We start from the raw sequence: 23272 nt of genomic DNA on the forward strand, positions 1-23272 counted from the left end.
CAATCTTCCAATGCCAAAGCGCTTACTCCTGAATATTAACAACCAAGCCTTCTACGTAGTAGGAATTGTAATTGTTTAACGAACGGGACCGATTATACTTTAGTCGTTGTGTTTGGTTCTTTCGGTTTGTCGCGCAAAAATGTCAAGAAAATTCTTCGTCGGAGGAAACTGGAAAATGAACGGCGATAAAGAGAGTTTGGGCGAGCTCATAATGACCTTGAACACGGCCAGTCTCAACGATGAAACAGGTCCATGGCGTTCATTTGATGTTACGTTGTTTACCTAAAAGAATATATAGCAGAAAGTATTTCATTTTTCAATTTCACAGATTGGTCGGATGTATTTTGCATATATTGCTCGACGGATTTGTTTAGAAGCAGAGACAGTTTGCTGCATGACGTCACGTGACCCTTTAAATTGATGGAGGGTCGCGTGCTTTTACATAACAATAATGTTACAACTTAAAATATAAAACTAGTTTATTTTGTTATACAGTTGATTTTCTTATATTATTGCATGTCATTACAGTCATGTATTATTTTTCTTAAGAAACCGATATTTTTTCATATGCCTACTTTAGAGAGCTTCATTATTAATTTATCATTTTTGGTCCTACAAATTCTGTATTTGTCCTTTCCCAAATATCCTATATATGTCACATATGCCTATAAATTACATAAAAATACAGCTTACTAGCTAAATAAGTAGGCAAATTATATTTGCCCTATCCCATATTTGTTTTAATTGATAGCCAAACTATTGGTTCCCATTCTACCTGGGGGAAAAATCTAATAAATTCAGAAGAAACTAATTAAGAATATTCCACACACAATAACATTATATATATATATATATATATATATATATATATATATATATATATATATATATATATATATATATATATATATTAGTTAGTCAATAATAACAACAATAAAAAAATTCACACACACACACACACACAAAATGATTTTACAATTTTTGGTCCTACAGACTCCCATATGCATGAAAAATTTGCATAATAATTTGGTATGGGGAGAAAAAAAAGGTAATTACTACTTTTTTCTCACAATTCTGACAGTTTTCTTAGAATTGACAGTTCGGTTTATTTCTGATTTCTAATAGACTTCGCTGTACATTCACAATGGCGAGAAGAAAAAGTTGAGATTAAAAAGTGCAAGATGGAAAGTTTCTAAGTTCAGTGGCAGAAACTAAAAAACAGGATTGCGAGATGAAAACTCAGTATTCAGAGGGGAAAAAATCTTGCAAGATATAAACAGAACTGCAACTTGATTTTTTTTTTATCCTGTGGCAGAAACAGGATTCCATAATTCGTTTCCATTCTACCTAGAGAAAAATATCTCACACATTTAGAGGCAGTATAAAATAACAATAATAATAATAAAAAAGAAATATATGATATGATGGTGAGTAAATGATGACAGATGCTTTGTTTATTCATTTAAGAGTGTTCTTGCTGGCTTTCGTAATCATATATCCTCATCATAACACTGGTTTTGTCTTCATTGTTTAGAGGTGGTGTGTGGCGCGCCGTCCATCTATCTTGATTACGTGAGGTCTAAACTGGACCAGAGGATCGGTGTGGCCGCACAGAACTGCTATAAGGTTCCCAAAGGAGCCTTCACCGGGGAGATCAGGTATATGTGCTCATTGGTATCTCTTATAGTTTTTACGAACAACCATTTATCACTGTCACAACCATATTTCACGTTCTCTACTTTTCTTTGGCGCTTTAGCCCGGCGATGATTAAAGACTGCGGCATCGAGTGGGTGATTCTGGGCCACTCTGAGAGGCGTCACGTGTTTGGAGAGAGCGATGAGGTATTGTAATAGGAATCCAAACCCTTATATGTCTTGGTTTTCAGTATGATGAAATTCAGGCCTCCTGTTGATGCCTATTTGTGCTGTTCTCTGATTGGCTGTGATGTGCTTTGCAGCTGATTGGCCAGAAGGTGGCCCATTGCCTAGAGAGCGATTTGGGTGTGATCGCCTGCGTCGGGGAGAAACTAGAGGAGAGAGAAGCTGGAACCACTGAGGACGTGGTGTTTGAACAGACCAAAGTCATTGCAGGTCATCTGAAAACACAAATCTGATATCAAATATGTGATTTTAACATTGTGGATCGTCAGCACATATGCTAAGATGGCCTATTTGGCAGATTTATTTTTAGGGTTTATATGAAATGCATATGTGCTGAACTTTTTTTATTTCTCAGACCCTGTTCATGCATGTGAAAAACTTTAAACATTTCTATATTTTGTAGACAATGTGAAGGACTGGACTCGGGTGGTTTTAGCGTATGAACCAGTCTGGGCCATTGGCACTGGCAAAACTGCCACTCCTGATCAGGTAAATCTGTATTCATATCATGTTTGGTCTCCATTGTCCATTATTTCATATTTATGAAATGCATATGCATCAAAGCATGAATAATAAAATGCTTTTACATTATACTGTAGCTTAAAGTCATTCTGTTTATGACCATGTACTTTATTTGGAGTTGTCCTTAAAAAGATAAAGGGTCTTTATTGACATTGTTCTGACTAAGAAAATATTTTTTTAGGATCTGTCGCTTGAATTGTTCTTTAGGGAAAATAAAATGGATCTTTGCTTTGGAAAAACCTTCTTTTGAATTGTTGGTGTATATAAACTGTGCTGCAGGCTCAGGAGGTGCATGAGAAGCTGAGGGGATGGCTGAGAGCGAATTTGTCGGATGCAGTAGCCGACTCTGTGCGCATCATCTATGGAGGTGAGTCTGCAGTGTTCAGAACATCCTGTCTGCACAACTCTGAGCGGCCTTAAAGATATAGTTCACCCAAAAGGGAAGATTCTGTCATTTGCTCAGCTCATGTCACACCACATCCCAATGACCTTCATTCATCTGTGAAACACAAAATAAATTTGGTAAAACGTCCATGCATGATGCATTTAATGAAAGAAAATAAGATTGCAAAAATGACCCTCATATTTACAGCTATGCAATGTGATGGATGCTTTCCTTCAAAGCAATTTAAACTGCATTCAAAGTAAACGTTTTATCATTGTATGTATTCACTGGGAATCGAACCCATGGCCTTCTCGTTGCTATTTCATTGCAATAGAATTTAAACTCTTATTTTACACAGTATTTACGTTCAAGTCATTCAGAAATATATGCTAATAGAAGACTGTCCTTTATTGTGCTAAGAGCAGATTTGGAGAAATGTAGCTTTACGTTACTTGCTCACCTACAGTATGCATGCTTTACAGTCAATGGGTGCCGTCAGAATAAGAGTCTACACATCTGATAAAAACAACACAGTAATCCACATTAATCTAGTCCATCAGTTAATGTCTTGTGAGATATATATATATATATATATATATATATATTATATATTATATATTATACTCTTTTAGATTGTAAATTATTGATAATATGTCTGTTGCACCACCTTTCCTGTTTGTTTATTTGATTGAATGGGTGTTATTTTGTTAATATTAAAACAAAAATGAATGTCTTGTAAAGCAAAAAGCTGTGTATTTGTACAAAATAAATTCCATCGAGATCATTGCTTCTGGCTAAAATACTACTCATCTATGCATAACATGTAAAAGTCTTTATTGACTCAATGCTGATCCCCTTTTACTAAAGAACAATTGATCAAGTACAGTTACTCCTCTCTCTTCATACCACAGGCTCTGTTACTGGAGGAAACTGCAAAGAGCTGGCAGCCCAGCCCGATGTGGATGGCTTCCTGGTTGGAGGTGCTTCCCTTAAGCCGGAGTTTGTTGACATCATAAATGCCCGTTCATAGAGTTGCCCAGCCATTTTGACGGTCCAAAACTGCCGCACTTCCCAATCAGTGTATACCAGCTTCTTGTCATTCCAGCAGGTCTGAAAGTGCTTTTGTGGTTGTGTTGCTTTTGCTCACCTGCTTGTTAAACAGTCAGGGTGGGTTAATATCATCTCCCTTCCCACTTAAAGTAATAGAAGAGAGCTTGGGCATGTTAGTTTGTTATTGCTGCTGCACTGGAGTTAACTGCTGTGTTGTCTATGCACTTCCAGAGCACACTACTTGAAATCTAACATACTGTATTCTCCGCATTGAGACTTACAAGACCAGCGCTGAATGCTTAACTGAGTTTGTAGTGAGTTGATGAGCACTTTATCCTCTGTAGAAATGACTACCTTGGTAGAAAATTAAAAACATATTTGTCCTGTCTTCTCATAGTGTTTTTTTTCTGATTTAATCACTGAGGTAAATGCTGTGTGTACTGAAATTTAAAGGCTAAATGGTGTAAATTTTACAATTAATTTTAGATATCATTCGGAAGCATCAAGTTTGCGAATATGTATTTGGCCAAATCAGTAATATTGTATTATTTCAATTTAAAATAAATTTTCTATTCTTAATATGTTTTCAAATGTAATTTATTCCTGTGATCAAAGCTTCATTTTCAGCATCATTCCTGCAGTCTTGAGTGTCACAAGATCTTCAGAAATCACAATAATATACTGATTTGCTGCTCAAGAAATGGTTCTTATTCTAGTAATAATCTTTTGAGCATTGTACGTCTTTACTGACACTTTTGATCAATTTAATGCATCCTCCAAAAACAAAAGTAGTCATTTATTTTTTTATTTTTCATTTTTCATTTTTTTTAAAATACTGTATGAGTTTTCTAATGTAGATGACAAGATATAACATTTTAAAACCCATTAAAACACTATCCTGTTCTATAATTGATAGTCTAAATGGTGAAAAGCCATTTAAACGTCCTCCTCTGCTTCTAACGACGAGAAGAAAACACACTTAGGGACTCAAGTTTGACGAAAGCAATGACAGCTTTATTATTCCATAACATTATTCACTGACAGCCTTCTCAGTTATTTTTTTACATTTTCTCACGATCTTGCTCTTTTTTTCCTTCTTTAACCACAATAATCTCACAAAAAGATGAAAAGAGAAGTCATCAGGGAGGAAATAGATTTCAGGTATGGGGGAACAAGCCAAGTCATAACCACAAGAAGGGAAGGGGGGAGAGAAAGAAAGCAACACAGACTGCAAGTCCATGGGGGAGAGAAAGAGAATAAGGAATCGTGTGCATCGAGGGTGAGACTTTGCTACACAAATGTGAGTGTGTGTGTGTGTGTGTGTTTGGTCTCTATTGATGTAAGCTGTGTCCGTCGGTCCAGTTCTTGAATCAGATCTTCATCGTGATTGTTATGTCTCTCATTCACTACTGGAGTTTGATCATTCATCTTAAAGCAGAAGTGAAGCGTGTCATTCTTATAGCTGTCTCTTATATATGGTGATGGTAGCCCCGCCCCCAAACACACACCATTGGTTGAGCCAGAAATGTGCATACAGATGGCTCACTTAAGAGTCGGTTTTATTCAACGCAAAAATCTTCCACTTCCCCTTTAGGATGGAGATCAGGGTAAAAGTACATTTTAAGAGTCACTGCATGAGAAAATCAGGCAGACTTATGAAGATTAGGAGGTTCTTGAATATAATAATAATAATAATTATTATTATTAGAAGTGATATGTGAACATTATGTACTATCCTTTAGATTTCAATCTGTTTATTTATTAATTTTTTGCCGTGTTGATCTATGTAGGCAGCCATAAGGCAATATCATAACATAATCGGGACATATTTATTTAACTTTGTTGAAATACATATTATCTTAAATGCATCATATAATAAAATGAGTAGAACACTTTTTATTTTATTTGTTGATTTGAATGAATAACAGTTTGTTTTAAAAGACAATTTTTCTCTTTTCTCCGCATTCTCTTGGTTCAGAGATGGACACAAAACACAGCATCTGAGAAAGAGCGTATTGACTGATAAAAAGCATCTAATGGCCTGGTCTTTTAGAGTAAATTCTAGACCCAGCAAAACATACTCCAGTTACTATTTGATTTATCTACTCTCTTTTCTCCAAAATCTATATTTTTTTGCCTAGTTCTCATGCATTGAACCATAAAAATTACATTTGATTTTTATATCATGGCAAGTCAGCCTAGACATTATTATAATTTTTTTATGTACATACATTTCACATCGAAACTGAAGCTTAATTTGAAAGATTACACCTGATTAAAATAAATCTCTACTTTTATTCCATCTGAGTTAAATCCTTCTTTTTAAAAGTCTTTGCCTTGTTAAATTCAAGGTCCATTTTCTGGATCGTATGCATGCATGTCCACCCTTTTGCACATGTTTTATCCGTCAAGTAATTCAGTATCACTTGTGCATAATGTTGGTCGGTCCAGGATCCACTGGGCATAATATTTGGTCTATCAAAGCCTGTCCATAGTCCAGTTCAGTTTAAATATATACCTTGAGTGTCTGAGCAAGTCATGTTTTTGTATATCAGTGCAAATAGTGCTGTTTTAATGCATTTTGAATGATATGAGGGGACGTCAAGGGCGGTCAGTCGGTTCAGTGCAGTACATACTCTGTTTGTCAGCTGTTTTTTGAGTGATTTCGGTGCGGTGATGTCAGTATCACAGAGCGCTAGGGTTTCTGAAATTGTGCCCGGCGAATCGAGCCTGATCGCCCAGTTCTTCTTCAATCCTGTGAGGCAGGAAAAAACAGACAGATTGGCAGAGGTGGACGTGGATTAATTATACAGAGAAACAGCTAGAAGACTGTAATCAACAATGTTAATCCAAGCAATTATTGGTTTCTTATGTGGCTATTTTTGAGACTGGGACTTTTTCAGTCAGTTGAGTCATATGATGATGATGATGATGATGCACAATCAAACATTTGTACATTTTCTAAAGAAAATTACCTGGGGAAAAGAGTTTATGGGGTATTTTTAACATTTTTTATCATCCAATTGTATAGAGAGTTGAGCAAAGGTTTAATACTGTTAGATACCTTAAAATAAGTAAGAACAATTTAGCAGTAACTTCAGTAACTTCAGCAGTAACTTATATATATATAAAAAAAGTAAACAGTTGCGGCTTTACCAGGATTATTGTAGATATCTAAAACTAAAACCATTAAAAACTGTACTTTATATAATAAAATTAAATTATAGTATTATTAAAATTAAATAAAAACAAAAAATGTAAAGCTAAAACAAATAACAAAGAACAAAAACGTATATAAAAAAAATACAATGCATATTATAAATATATATAAAAAATACCATAAAAACCAACAAAATGACTAAAACTTTAACAAATATGTTTTTCAAATTAAAAACTATGATAATATATCTTAGATACTAAAATAATACTGTGCTTTAAAAATCTGAGTTGCAATCAAAACCTAACACTTTAAAACATTGTAGTAACAGCCGATTTAAAAAAAGAGGCGAAAAGAATTTTACAACTATTTAGACATCATTTTGGGGATTGAAATAATTCAGTAATAACTCGATTGCTTAAAAATGGGTAAGAGTGAATGTTCTCTTGCCTCATAAGTTGGTTGTATTTTGCGAGACGCTCAGATCTGCATGGAGCTCCTGTCTTTATCTGAAAGATAAGAGAAAAAGAGTTTGTCAAGTCGATAAAAACGTAATGATTTGATTAAGATGGTTTTGTAAAACGTATCTTCTTTGTACATAATGCTAAGTGTGTGTGTGTGTGTACCTGTCCAGTGCAGAGTCCCACCACTAGATCAGCGATGAAAGTGTCTTCTGTCTCTCCCGAGCGATGGCTGACCATCACGCCCCATCCGTTGGCCTGAGCCAGCTTACATCTGAGGGACACACAGTTCAAAACCAGAAGATTAGGAGCTGGAGATGCTGCTGATCAACTGTGGTTCATGGAGCACGTATGGTTGCTCACGCCTGGATGGCCTCTGTGACGGAGCCGATCTGGTTGACCTTCAGGAGCAGACAGTTGCATGCGCGGTCTTCCGCAGCCTTCTCTATCCTCTTGGGGTTTGTCACAGTCAGGTCGTCGCCCACGATCTGGATCCCCATGGAGCCCGTCATGTTAGTCCAAGCGGCCCAGTCGTCCTGGTCAAACGGGTCCTCGATGGACACCACTAGTGATGAAGACAGGAACAAAAGATTATATATAAATGATCAGATTTTTATTTAGTAAGAATGCATTGATCAAAAGTTGAAAATATAAATAATTATAAAGTTAAGAAATCTTTTATTTCAAATAAATGCTGTTTTGATGAACTTTCTAGCCATCAAAAAAATCCTGAAAAAATGCATCGTGGTTTTTTGAGCAGCATATTAGCATATAATCAGCATATGATTTCTGAAGGATCATGTGACACCTAAGATGCTGAAAATTAAGCCTTGCCATATCAGAAATAAATCACATTTTAAAATTTGTGACCTAGGAGCACAAAACCAAAACCAGGATGTCTTAATTTGCCAAAAATCATTAGAATATTAAGTAAAAATCATGTTCCATGAAGATATTTAGTAAATTTGCTACCGTAAATATATCAAAACTTTATTTTTGATTGGTAACATGCATTGCTAAGGACTTCATTTGGACAACTTTAAAGGCGATTTTTTAAATATTTAGATTTTTTGCACCCTAAGATTCCAGATTTTCAAATAGTTTTATCTCAATCAAATATTGTCCTCCTAATAAACCATATATTAATGGAAAGCTTATTTATTTTATTTTTATATATATGAATCTCAATTTCAACAAATTAATGCTTACGACTGGTTTTGTGGTCCAGGGTCACATCCATTATAATAGAAAACAGCAGTTTTAAACCGTAAAAATATTATCAATTTTTACTGTTTTCTTATGCAGCTTTTAAATGCAGCTTTGGTGAGCATAAGAGGCTTCTTTGAAAAACAAACTTTAGAACAGTAGTGTATATAAGTTGATCATGGTTGGCTGTAACTTTGCAAAGAAAGCTGATAGTTATATAAGCGTGTCACCTGGATAATCGTTGACAAAGGTCTGGTAGATCTCCACCAGCTCGTCGCTGCTGATGTGTCTGTCTGGGTTTGGAGGAGACTTGAAGTCGAGGTCGTACTTGCCGTCACGGTAGAACTCAGAGGCGGCTACATCCATCCCCGATCACGACTTTATCTGTGAAGCCGGCCTTGTCTATGGCCGTCTTTATCAACTCAAGTGCTGTGGAGACATGGTGGATAAATTCATTATGATGAAATTGGATCACACGCTCAGACAAGGCGATGAAGAAACACACCTTCACTGTTCTCCAGGATGTTGGGAGCGAATCCTCCCTCGTCGCCGACGTTGGTGGCGTCTTGGCCGTACTTCTCCTTGATGACACCCTTGAGCGTCTGGTAGAGCTCGGCTCCGACACGCAGGGCGTCCCGGAAAGACTCCGCCCCCACAGGAAGCACCATGAACTCCTGCATGGCGAGCTTGTTTCCAGCATGAGAGCCTCCGTTGATGACATTAAAGGCCTGGCGAATGTTTGGAGAAGATGTGCTTAGTCTATTTCCCCTGATAATCAGGAGACAATTCCTACAGATGTGAATCATGATGTTGCGAGCTGAGTAATGAGTTTTCTTACAGGAACTGGCAGCACTAGTTCTGTGTTTCCTGCCAGATCAGCAATATGACGGTACAGAGGGACGCTTTTTTCTGCCGCACCGGCCTTGCAGATGGCCAGAGACACTCCCAGGATGGCATTAGCTCCAAACTGAGCTGCAGACGCGACGAACAGATTTAAAATCAAGACTGTATTCAATCGTCTCCTTTTTTTGTGCTAGTTTCACTGCATAAGAAATATTTTTTGCATAAACAATGTAAGGTTTGGAATAATTACTGAAATTATTAAAATATTAAGTTTTTATATATATATATATATATATATATATATATATATATATATATATATATATATATATATATACTTTAATTCAACAAGGATGCATTAATTTGAATAAAAGGTAAGTGATGCATGATCTTACAAAAGATTTATATTTCAAATAAAATATGTTCTTTTTAAATCTCTCTTAAAAGAATCCTGAAAAACGCATCACAATTTCCCAAAAAATATTAAACAAGATTGATAATAATAACAATTCTTTATTGATCAATAAATCAGCAATGTAGCATGATTTCTTAATGATCAGGTGAGACATCACAGGAATACATTACATTTTAAAATAGATTCTAATACAAAACAGTTATTTTCATGTAACTTTTTTATTATCATTTATGATATTATAAATAGGTCTAAAAAACACAAGACTCTTTCATTATTTACGCAAACGCTTGGCTTTCAAACTTGGCAGGTCACAATTACTTGGCATTGCTAACAACAAATCTGGCACACCACACTTGTGCAAAGCTACAGTGGAGGGGATGATTTTAAATAAGTAAGTTATAATTTGGTTATGGATTGTAAGGCTTCAGAAGACTTGGAATATAGCAAATAAGGTTATATTGGGCATATTGTATGCTGCTTTTTTGTAATTTTATACACATTTTCAGTGCTGAACATCTTTTGTGTTCCACATAATAAAGAACATAACACAGGTTTGGAACATCCTGGGGGTGAGTAAATGATGATTTCATTTCTATTCATGTTGAGTTTCTAAAACTGGATATTTTATCATGTAAGAGAATAACTTACATTTGTTCTCTGTGCCGTCCATTTCGATCATCATGTTGTCCAGTTTCTCCTGTTCCACCACACTGATCTCCTAAAGTTCACATCATGAAGATAAATCTCTCAAGGTTAATCAAATACAGTGATGGATGCTTGATGAAAATGTTGATTAATCATTAGCCCTGATGCTGTGGAATTAAAGCAGCACTGTGTAACGACTTCTGTTTTCAAAATTAGCTAAATGTTTATAATGAGCGAGTACAACATGAATTCATCTTCCAAACCGCGTTTTGTCTGATCCCGAATCACTACGGTACACTTATAATAAGTGCTTATATTTGGACTATTGTAGCCTGGTCGGAATTACACATACCTGCGTGAATCGCCATAGACATAAACTTAAAGAAGTAGTTCTGGTTAAAATGTTCTTCCACGGGATGCGTGAAGTTCTGTTTATTAACCACCAGAGCGCCAAAATTTACATAGTGCTGCTTTAACCAATCAAATTCTAAATGTGCAATATCTGAGTTTTTAGCTTTTGCGCTGTAGACATGGGAGTATCTGTGACATAAAAATAAGATATGAAAAGGAAAGAATGGAATGTGTAGATCAGAATGAAAATCAAGACCTGGATAATAGGAGATAATTGTGTCTCTGCCATTGGTAGATTGGTAGCAGTGGAACCTGTTTTAAAATCTCCTGTTATAAGTGAATGGGTGTACAAAAATGAAAAGAAAAATGATTAAGAAAAGTGCAGGGGTGGGATCGGATTCTGATCCCATCTGATCGGAATCTGATCTGTAAAACAAACAAATAACAAATAATTCAATTAACAATCGATTAGAATTAAACTCTAAAAAGTGATTTAAAACTGTTGGGAAAGTGGCCACAAATGTCAGTTGAAAAATAAAATGCATGGAATGACAAAAAATAGGAGCCTGTCAAATAATGTAAATCATAGTGAAAATGCATTAAATAACAAACTTAGATGTGCTCTCATTGAAACTAAGAACATTTTGAATATAAGCTGCAAATTATTAGATGATTTTTAACTTATAATGCATATATCGCTTAAATATCTCTGATTAATTCAGACCTTTTCCAGAAATAAGCAAACATGCACAGATTGCAGTTTATACTCCTTCTTTGTGCTGGCTGAACCGTGATTTTTTGGTTATTTGTCATAATAATACTAATTCTCTGCACTTACAGATGCGATGAGGGCTGGTCCAAGAGTGTCATTAATATGACCAACAGCCTTCAATACACCTTAAAACACAAGAAAAGCAAAGATACAGGTCACCGCAGGTTAAAAATTAAGATAAGATAAACAAAATGATTGAAAAAATGATCTATTTAGATGGAATTGATCTGATGTTTTATGATGGTTTATAGTGCCAATGTGACCATGGACCATGTGTGTTCGCTCACCTTTGCCCTTGTAACGGCTCTTGTCTCCATCTCTGAGTTCCAGCGCCTCATAGATGCCTGTCGAAGCTCCGCTGGGCACCGCAGCCCTGAACAGACCTAAAAATAACAAATCTGTCATTTTTTTACAGAGGTGAATAATACATTATGCACCATATCTTAGTGATAGATCCTGTGTTGAAAATTGCATTTTAATACATTTAGATTTGTCTCTTAAAAGTAACTTTTGTATGGATATATTTAGATATTTTTTATTTTATTAGATTTATTTTTAAGTGTATTTTGCATTCATGCATTTTTATAATAAACATGTTTTGAAGACATCTGATTTAATTTACATTGCAGAAATCACATTCATTTTCAAATGCCATCCTGCTCATCCCTTGTTGTAAAGAGACTCTACTGATTCACCTTTATCAGTTCTCAAGTCCACCTCCACTGTAGGGTTTCCCCGAGAGTCCAGGATTTCCCTGGCAATGATGCTCACAATAGACATCCTGAGAAAACAAGAGAGAGAGAGGGAATGAGCTAAACCTCTGCTGACTCTAACTGGACAAGACGTTTAGAAACTGTGTCCATAGCATCCTTTAATTGACCTTGCATGAGTCAGACAGACATCTAAAAGTGAACGAGTCCTCCAGCATATCAGCACAAACACTGCTATACCTGCACATGCAATAAATCTCTTTTTATATTCAATATGCTGCTCAGATGCTAAATGCATCAATTTAAGTGAACAATTAGGGTTTTTAAAAGACAATTTGGATTCTGTGATCCAGAAAACCACTCACAGAATGAGCATTTTGGGGACATGCTGAGTACAATTTGTCCACGATTACACAATGGAGCTTTTGTGATTTTTGAGTTTAGTGTTTGGTGCATAAAATAAAGTGCTGACTACATTTCTGCAGCAGAGTTTGGCTTTCTGTGAAAAAAAAGCATTAGTGCAACTGTATTTTATCATGAAATACTGTATTTTGTATCTTTTATTCCACACAATTAGTCAGGTTGCAGTTGATGCCGCAAAGAGTTGACAAAAAAGTGCGTTGGTCCTCCGAGAGATCCAAATCTTTATGTTTTTAAGTCAGTATGGGCAGAGGATTGACATACAGCACAGTTGTGCGAATCCCAGCTCTAGATCCTTTCTCAATCTCACCCCCTTCTCTCTGTCTCTCCCATTTCACTTCCAGTGACTTCTACACTGTCCTATGCTAATAAAGTCAAAAAATGAAAATAAGTATGTTTTTTTTTCTTTTCTTTTTTTTATTCTGAAGCAATGCCAGGGTTTTGTTTACCCATCCAATTCGAAATCAAAACTCAACATTACAAAGCCCTTTGTAACCCATTCTACTTCTATAATGGGTTTACTTTTGAAGGAAAATAAAAGCAGGACTGGAATAGAAGGGATCGTGAATAGTGTACCTTCTGTAGCTACAAGAATGCGATTTTGTTAAATCAATAGCTAAATAGCTATTAGGTTAAGGGTTAAATGGAAAATCATTTATTATTCTATTTTGTTTAAAGATTAACATTTAGAATAACGTGCTCTAATGAATCATTCAGAATAAAACCAGGAACGTGCATAAAGTAGAATAAAGAGCATCCATTTTGACTTAACCCATATCTTTCCATACACATCATGTCAGTCAATCTGATGGCTTTGAAAATGGAAACGTTTTTTTTCTGGAACATTCAGTTCCAATGAGAGATACAGTTCAACCCACGCTGGCAGCCAATGAAAACCCAGAACATGCAGAATGCATTCTAAATATGCCACGACCGACACGAGCGCACGTGTCACCTTGCTAATGGAATGCGCGTCTTGTAGCACAGACCACCGCCGTTTTAAACCAGGGGAGGAGGAGGAGAAGCAGGGGCTTTATCTGTAACGACAACGCTGGCATGTATACCCGCGGGTGCCACGGTCCGAGCAGCCCCTGATCGTGCATCTGAATCCGCCGTGCCAGTGAGATACTGCAGCAACCGTGCTATCAGCAGATATACAGGCGGGAGGGGCGGTCTGCGGAGGGGAGGGGTGGATAGCGCAAAAAAAAGTGGCGTGATGGGGCAAGAAAAACATAAATAATTTAACATCCCTTTGGCAAAAAGAAGAGCTTTCCGGAGCACCGGAGCGAATGGTCGCACGGGGAATGTCATGAGACCCAGCGCGATGGCGCGTTCACTAGCGATTCGTTCGTTTTGTGTTTGTCACGTGACAAATACGACTCTGAACTCCCGCGGTGAACTAATCGTTTGCGTTTCTCACAATTTGTTGCATTAATGACTTGCCTGTAATTATTTGCTTGTTTTTTTTTTTTTTGTGTTTTTTTTTAAACCTAACATTTTAACTTCAAATGAACGAAGCGAGTGAATTCAATTCAGTAAAATAAATGATCTTCCAATGAAAACAGATTGGAAACACACTTTATAGCACACGTAGCCTATATAAGCAGACACATAGTGCAGAATCCATCTGCCCGTCCCTTCACCTGCGGGCACCAGAAAACAACACCGCCACCCAAATTCACATCCAGCATCCAAACATAAGGAGTGACTCCGCATGCAGCTGTCTGTCCGCAGAGGCGTGCTCTTAAAACAACTATGTCCTGAGTCTGACATAATAATAAATAACTGCTCATAAATTAATGCAACATTCAAAAAACCATGCCCAAACTGAATAATCTATAAGCCAAACCATCTTAATGTCCCCGCAACAGATGCATTAATGATGAAAGGTGCAAAAGGAAGAATACAAGCTTTCAAGCGATGATTACCTGCCTTCAGCGCGCGGAGCCTTGCGTTATTAGGGAAGCCTGAAAGAGTCGAGCTGCGGAAGAGATAGAGAGATAGAGAGAGAGGGTGGGGTGGAAACCAGAATGAGAGTGAGAGGACAGGAGAAACAGAAGGGGGAGAGGATGAAAAGATGAGTCAGAGGAAGATGCTGAGAATTAGAGAGGAGAGGAGGAGAGAAAGAGAAAGAGGAGGATGAGTAGGTCAAGGCGACTGATTAATAAGAGGGAACGAGAGACCCGAGAAGAGGAGGGGAGACAACAAACACGGGTGCTGCAATGTTCCTCCGTGACTGCTGGTAAAAATAGACGGAGGAACTGGGTAGAAAGAAGCACGATTAAAATCATCCAATATGACGAGGGACAAGCTTGTGAAAAGTGATACGGCCTACATTTTACAAATCGAACCTGCAACAATAAAGTTAGGAATTTAAGAAAAATACAAAATCAAGACAAGTTATGATTTCAAATTAATAAGATTTTAAAAATTCTCAAATGTATTTTCATTTATAACTGTCATGCCATAATATCATATCTAATGATATCTAACATTTTACATTTGATTGTAAAAGAATATTAAATAAAATAAAAAATCACTTTGCATGCTAAAAAGGTTTATTTATTTCTTTTGCAAAACAATAACCTTATAAATCAATTGTTATAAATCAACCTGACATCAAAATTATTTGTGTTCAGGGGTGGTTCTAGGGTGACTGGAGATCCGGGGCTTAGCCCAGAAAAATCCATGTATATGACTTTTTATTTTAATAAATCAGAAAGATTTACCTTGTTTAAAATATACAAAAACAGTAAAAACAAATTTAAAACATTATATTTAAAGTATTGAGGAAAATACGTTTGCTTTTTGCAAACAAAAATTAAGAATTGCAAAACAAATGAAACAGCGCGAAAGCAATGATTTTGCAATAAATATTTTCAGCGGAGTTGGTTTTGTTTTCGATATTCGTGACACAGCAGTAAACGCCAATAACTCCAAAAGGAATTGCCATAAAAAATCTAAACAATGTGACCTCCAAAAGGGCAAAGCTGATCATGTTTCACAGCCTTCTACTAGATTTTCCCTCGATATAATAAGCACGGCCCTGTGCAAGCCGTCGCAATGTGCAGAAAGCCGGGAGAGAACGCTCTCAGAGCTCACTGATCCAGGTCCTGTCATGATGAGCAGAGACTTTCGAGTGGATCGTTTTATTTTTATTCAGTAGCATTAAAACATTCATGTTTTCGTTTTATTTACTTTATTAACAAATGTATGTATATAAGCAGCGTTTGCTCAAGTTAAAGAAGTTGTTAACATGAACATCTGCTGTTTATTTCTCTCTATGTGCACACTTTAATAGCATTATGTGTATTTGGATCGCTAATCATTTGAGTCAGTTCGGGAGTTCGTGGCGGGTTCGCGAATCATTTGAGTCAGTTCGGGAGTTCGTAGCGGGATCGCGAATCATTTGAGTCAGTTCGGGAGTTCAAAGGGGGTTCGCGAATCATTTGAGTCAATTTGGGGGTCGCGAATCATTTGAGACATCTGACTCCAGTTTGGGAGTTGGAGCGGGATTGCGAATCAATTGAGTCAATTTGGGGATCGCGAATCATTTGAATCAGTTCGGGAGTTCGTAGCGGGATCGCGAATCATTTGAGTCAGTTTGGGGATCGCGAATCATTTGAATCAGTTCGGGAGTTCGTAGCGGGATCGCGAATCAATTGAGTCAATTTGGGGATCGCGAATCATTTGAATCAGTTCGGGAGTTCGTAGCGGGATCGCGAATCATTTGAGTCAGTTTGGGGATCGCGAATCATTTTAGTCAGTTCGACAGTTCAAAGCGGGTTCGCGAATCATTTGAGTCAGTTCGGGAGTTCAAAGCGGGTTCGCGAATCATTTGAGTCAGTTTGGGGATCGCAAATCATTTGAATCAGTTCGGGAATCATTTGAGTCAGTTTGGGGTTCGCAAATCATAGCTGTATATGGATAGGTATTTTTAACTAATTTAGTAGCTAGTTCTAATTCCTTTTTCCACGCTTGTTTAGGTGTGAAATGTGAACTCGTATTTTTTGTTTTAATGATGTGCCTTTTAACAGTATCAAGTATATTAAAAAAACTAAACAAATCGTGCCTAAAAAGTGCAGGCATCCAGGCTAATGTAAAGTTACTTGATGAAGTCATACTAGTGCGCGTGTGCATTTTGAGTGCGTTCTTTCACTGCAGTATTCGGTGTATTCAAATGCATTTATGAATGCATGTGAATGATCACAAAATTCAAGATATGAACTATTTGTGCCAAAAGGGTTATTTCTTGTCATTATAGAACCTTTTTAGCATAAAAGGTCCTTTGGAGTTGAGTAAAGAACCCTATGGTTCTATATAGAACCCCAATGATCCCTTTCTTTCTAAGAGTTTGTTGTCATTGTGTTTATTATTAATTTACGATTTACAACACTTCCTTAATATGTGCTTCTTATTTTATTGTGTATGATTCATCATTGCAAAATTGTCTGGCTAAATGACAAAAAAACATTTGTCTTTATTTACATTTTTATTGAACTTTCACTGCCTTTGAAACTGCTTTCTGTTGCATATTTGTTAACCAATAGCCAACAACGACAACAACAACAAAAACAAATATGGTTTTATTAAAATCTCTTTACTTAACATTCTGGTATCAAAACTCTGTACTTGTTTAACAATCCGGTAAATTTCAAATTACGCTCTGTCCTACATTTTTTTCCTTGCTTAATATCTTGTTTGAAACAGAAATAGGGTTCATTACAAAATAAAATTGTAAAATGTTGTTCAGTTTTAATTTAACAATACATTTTAATTTAACAAATTTGTTCTATATTTATGAACAGCATTTCTTATAGAGAACATAGATGACCGATATTATGACAGAAATAAGATTATAGTGATGTTTTTTTTATTTTATTTTTATTTTTCGGTGTGGTGTGTGAAAATTTAGACTGTTTATTAGACTGACATATAAATGTGAGTGAAAGATAATCTGCGATTACACTATTTACTGTAATAAGATTATTTTTCAGGGAACTGGGTCACACATTCACACTGAGCTGAAGGCTGTATACAGACCTCTTGGCCCATCACAGTTACATTATATTGTAGTGCTTTCAATGTTATGAATGTGATTAATGTTTTTTTAAATATATTTAATGTTTTTAAAGAAAATAGCACTAATCTTTCTTCCTCCATAGGAAGAAGGCTAGATAGTCCATAGGCGAGATGGATTGACTAAGACAAGAAATAGTTTTGAAAAAAAAAAAAAAAAAGTCAAATTGTCATATCTTTTAAATGTAACTTATCTGTGTAAAATTATCTGGGCCAGATATGGCTAACTGCTTTATTATCTGTTAGATGCTAAATTCAGAAGAGAAAAGGTAGAAACTACAGACCAGTAGTAAATGTTCATGTTAAAATAATCCTTAGGTTTCCTGATTCAATACAAGTACACTTAAGAGGTTAAGATTTGAGCAGCTTCTTTAAGATATCCTTTTTATTCCTCACATTCTATCCATGAAATTAATCTGAAGGTAATTTAAATACAGTACATTACAGACCATACATTTCAATACCAAATAAAGAGAATACTTCACCCTAAAATCCACCACTCAAGCCAAGATGTTTGGAGAAAGCAATGTGGACTCAAATTTAGCCAGACGCAGCGATCTAAATTTAAAGACATTTCATGAATTTGTTTCTTACAAGCACACAGCTTTTGTTTCAAAGATGTTAATCGATGGACTGGAGTGGTGTGGATTACTTGTTGAAAATTATTGCGTTGTTTGTATCAACTGTTTGGACTCTCATTCTGACGGCACCCATTCACTGCAGAGGATCCATTAGTGAAAAAGTGACGTGATGCTAAATTTCTCCTAATCTGACAAACAAGCTCATCTACATATTGGATAGCTTGCAGGTGAGTTAATCTTCAGCAAAATTTTATTTCTGGGTCAATTATTCCTCAGCTCAGTTTACAGAGGTCAATAATCAAACACTGGAAGTTGGTTCACTCTCAGAAATAAGGTACAAAGACTGACATTGGGGCGGTTCCCTTGCAAAAGGTACTAAGATACCATTTAGGTACTTATTTGTATAATTTAGGCACTTAAATGTACCTTTAGAGTAACAAAATGTACCCATTAGGGATACAAATGTGTACCTTAAAAAGGTACAACCTCAGTGACAGCTTTTGTGCTTTTTTTTCTGAGTGTAAAAGAGTAAAACAATTGTGATTGTTTTGGCAATAGAGTTTAAGGCTTGAACAAAGTAAGAAATCCCTGAACTGTGATCTTTAGCATGTCGCATCATCAACATAGACGCAGTTTAACCTGCCAACAGGATTCAAGCATAAATAAGAACAGCAGCGTCTCTTTGTCCCTTTTAAAACGCCACTCTTAAAAGAAAGATCTCTTCATTGTGTTGACATCTCAGCCTGGCTGAATAATCAAATCTGTGGTACAGATTCTGTTGAGTCATGGCTTCCAGCGTGTGTCAAATTGACTTTAGCAGAAAGGTCACTGTAGAGTCACAGGACTGTCATAAATTATTTTGCATATCTTTCACAGAGTTGTCTATTTAAAAAAAAATACAGCAGTATGCATCTTGGAATAAGAAATCTTGTCATCTTAACATTACACTCCACATAACTGCCTGATTCTATCAATATAACATTCTGTGGAATTGCATTTAAATCAATAATACAATTTCTGTAATCAGCACAGTTATATGATAAACGAATGCATTTCATTTGAACATTACTTTTGTTTAATACTCACTAAGTTCTAACTAAAGCACCTATAGAAACACTTCAGCTGAGGGTGAATGTAAGTCTTCAGTGTCACGTGATGCTTCAGAAATCATTTAACATGCTGATTCAGTGCTCCAGAAACATTTCTTATTACCGTCAATCTTGAAAACAGTTGTGCTGCTTAATATGTTTGTAGAAACTGTGATACATTTTTATTTCAGAATACTTTGATTAACATAAAATTAAGAACAGCGTTTATTTGAAAAAGGTGGTGAAAGGTATTTAAACTTAGCCTAGCGTAAACATATAGCCTATTAAACAATATAAGATTTAATGGATTCAAACACCTCGAATCACAATTACCCTGCAACTTGCTCAAACCGAAATGTATTTCAAGTCTTATTAAAATTAAACCAGCCAATAATAATAAAAAAAATGGACACGTCTCTGGTCTAAAAGTTGTGTATATCACTTCTGGTCACTAGGAGGAGCGATATCTCTATGCCAGATTGTAGTCAACCACTAGAGGTCATCATCAACACATTCCTGATTCTGCCATGATTACCTTTACCCTAAATCATTAGTCTAGTCAAACTAGTAAATACACAATTAATTATGCAGACAGTCTCTTTAGTAATTGTTTAAATTGTTTAGTGTTTCTTAGTCTTCTCCTAAAATGTATTGTGTTGTTAATTTTTGGGTTAACATCTAAAAGATTTATGATGTTTTTTCCAGGCAGTTTTTTACTTGGATTATGGATTTGAATAAACACCCTACATGGATCCTAAACATTCTTAAGACTGTTGTGCTAGAAATTATAATCATAACCTAACTTTTAGGTTATGCTGGTTGATTGGCTGGTTGGTTGGTTAAAAATAGCACATACTGTATCTCACAAGCACATCTGGAAGATAGGAGATTGCCATTACTCGAGACCTTAGGTTTTCATAGTATGTCTACACCACCAGAAAGAAACTATAGAATATGAAGCAAAAATATAGTGTGCACGTTTCTCATAAATAGCTTAATAAAAAAATGAAAAAAAAGAGAAAAAACTTTTTTGATCTTCTATTCAATTATTCAGTTTGCGGGTCTGAATTCATTCCATATGAGAATATAGCCTATATATATTTCCATGTGATCTACAAATAAATAAGACAACCCCAGTGCGCCTAAAAGCATTATGAATTAATAAAGAGCGTGCATTTGACCTGATTTCAAATGTTTCCAATGGTAACGGTTGGCAGGTTGGGAAAATTACTCATTATCTCTTCCAGTACCCCATGCATCTCATGCATCATTATTTACTTATTTTTATTTTAATCAGTATATATATATATATATATATATATATATATATATATATATATATATATATATTTATTTATTTTTTACACATATAAGCTACTTACAGTAATGTGTACTGTATTTCATAGTGTGTTGCAGCAGGGGCCCGCCTGAAGCTAATGCATTATAATTAACATCCATTGTTTACTCACGGAAGTACAATAGGTCCATGTGATAAAATTAATCGATTGTAATGCTTTGGAATATGATGGGGGTGGGGAATATAAGGATTTGGAAATAGCACAGCCTTTATATGGTAATGTATATCGCCTGTGTCATACTCATAATATTAATTCTGGAAGCATTGACGAGTTACTTCCCTTTTCCTCATGTTTGCAATGAACATTGTGTGTAAATGTCTGTACAGTGTGCAAGAAACAATTAACCAGCCTACTGAAGGATAACTTCTAGTCAGTGTTGCAGATATGATCCTGTAAGCCTGTGCAGAAAACAGTTTATGCAGTTTTGCATGATTTAGTATTAGGTTCCGGCTGAGATTAGGGGAGGGGGGGCAGTCATCGGGCATATTATGGGATGTCTGGGCCATTAGGGAGGGGGAGGGGTGGGGGCCGGTTTGAAGGGAGGAGGAGAGAAAGAATATCACATTCGGGACTGTTCATTTTTGTCTCTTTATGTTTAGGTGTTTTTAATCTGGCTTTGTGGAAGAAGATTTGCATGTGAGAGGATGCATTAAGAAACATTAATACTGCAACATTCTTTTTCTGAATTAAGAACACTTTAAACAAATGCGCACTAAAATAAATAAATGTATTCCCAAAGGCATTTAATATACTAAGCCTACTATAGTTGCACAAGCAAAGTTAGTGATTTGAGAAAGGATCGAGCGCAGTCATTGAAATCACGGCCTGATTGCTTTCATTTTTTGGTCAAATCCAATGTCCCTGAAGAGTTTACCAGTAGCCATCTCTGATGGTGTCCATATGTGGCTCTTTCACCCAGTTATGGAGTCATGTTCGGTTCGGTGTGGGGGGAGGAGGGAAGTACCAGAGAGAGCGTAAAAAAAGTATTATGGTATTCATTTTAGCATCCACGGTAATCTGAAACCCCTCCCTTACACCCCCACCACCCCAAAAGACAGACAGACCCACACACACACACACTGAAACACCTCTTTCTTGCTTATTGCCATGACAACTGCCAGCACAGAAAGAATATTATGGTCTGTGTTTTCTTTTGGCTGAGACAATATTACTGGATATTTGGTGCTTTGAAGTGTGGAGGAGGGTGCGCCTGAGCGGGTTGTCATGACGACCACCTCTATATTTCTTTGATATGTAATTATGCTATATGATTCCTACAACTCCCCATCCTCCCACCCAAGAAATTACCTTTGTTTCTACATATATATGCATACATATATGCTGCATTGTGACGGATGCATGCCTCAAAAGCTGTTAGTGTTTGTCAATTTATTTATCTGCATGCAAAGAAATCCAGGCGAATGAAAACGGGGTGAAGATGGACAAACGGGGTCCCATTGTCTTATCTATAACTTCTGAAGGCATCAATCAAATGGTGCCCATTCCATTTTAAACACTTATACTGCAGCATCGTCAGTGAGAGATTTGAACTTGAGAGGTAGAACGTCTTTGAACATGGCCTTGAAACTAAAAACCCAAAACCAGATATGCACTCTTAAAAATAAAGGTTCCAAATTTGGGTTTTAACAGTGATGCCATACAACCATTTTTGGTTACCAAAGTAACGTTTCAACGAAGAGTTCTCAGAACCACTTTTTTCTTGGGTTAAAGAACGTTTTAAAAATCTAAAGAACCTTTTTCCACTATAAACAACCTTTTGTTTAATGGAAATGTTCCATGGATGTGAAAGATTAGTGCCAATGAAGAACATATATATTTTAAGAGTGTATTATCTGCCATTTGGACTCATTTTTGGACCCCAAACCAAAGTTGGTTGCATGTGTGCAGAACAGTTGCATGCTAAAATGCCATTGGCCTGAAGAGCACTAACTTTAAGTTTGGATCATATATGGCGCTTTATACAGTCTACTGTAAATACAGAACTGTAATAAGGAAGCACGCTGGTGAGGAGTTACTAATCGACTTTTTCCCCTCTCTCTCTCTCTCTCTCTTCCGGCTCAGTTCCCGTTCATTCTTTTTTCGGAGTTATGGTTATTGTGGGATGTCAGTGACTATGTTTATTATTATGGGATGTTCACCGGGGTGGGAGGGGTTGCTGTCTCCATGGCAACTGTTGCTAAGGGCACGGTGGAATGGGGAAGAGAGGGTCTGTCTTTGGTTGTGGGGAGGGGGGGGGGGTGTTATTATGGTCTGTATGTTGCAAGGTAACTATGCGGTGGGGGGAAGGGTGAATGTCTGTATGTATGTGTATGTGTGAATATGGGAGG

General features: G+C 36.3%; 2 protein-coding genes across 2 annotated transcripts; one reads left to right on the top strand and one right to left on the bottom strand.

The window, feature by feature from the left end:
• The first annotated feature begins 21 nt into the window (after positions 1-21).
• LOC113119886 (triosephosphate isomerase A) lies at positions 22-4226 on the top strand. The gene is made up of 7 exons (XM_026289599.1): positions 22-248; positions 1535-1658; positions 1758-1842; positions 1959-2091; positions 2285-2370; positions 2683-2770; positions 3700-4226. Exons 1-7 carry the CDS (start codon positions 140-142, stop codon positions 3816-3818), a joined length of 744 nt encoding a protein of 247 aa, XP_026145384.1. The 5' UTR covers positions 22-139; the 3' UTR covers positions 3819-4226.
• A 668-nt stretch (positions 4227-4894) lies between these two features.
• On the bottom strand, positions 4895-15063 carry LOC113119875 (gamma-enolase-like). The gene is given in 13 exon segments (XM_026289587.1): positions 4895-6593; positions 7446-7504; positions 7622-7730; positions 7820-8021; positions 8893-9031; positions 9033-9091; positions 9168-9390; positions 9501-9634; positions 10569-10638; positions 11755-11813; positions 11976-12071; positions 12384-12469; positions 14747-15063. Coding segments are annotated over 12 exon segments (1305 nt in total). The 5' UTR covers position 12469; positions 14747-15063; the 3' UTR covers positions 4895-6523.
• Between the last annotated feature and the right edge of the window lie 8209 nt (positions 15064-23272).

This window comes from Carassius auratus, chromosome 19 (assembly GCF_003368295.1).
Source record: "Carassius auratus strain Wakin chromosome 19, ASM336829v1, whole genome shotgun sequence".
Lineage (NCBI taxonomy): Eukaryota > Metazoa > Chordata > Actinopteri > Cypriniformes > Cyprinidae > Carassius > Carassius auratus.

Excerpts from the sequence above, each read along its gene's own strand:
- LOC113119886 (XM_026289599.1), top strand. The coding sequence starts at position 140 with ATGTCAAGAAAATTCTTCGTCGGAGGAAACTGGAAAATGAACGGCGAT. Across the intron at positions 249-1,534 it reads CAGTCTCAACGATGAAACAG|AGGTGGTGTGTGGCGCGCCG; the intron begins GTCCATGGCGTT and ends TTCATTGTTTAG. Across the intron at positions 1,659-1,757 it reads GCCTTCACCGGGGAGATCAG|CCCGGCGATGATTAAAGACT; the intron begins GTATATGTGCTC and ends TTGGCGCTTTAG.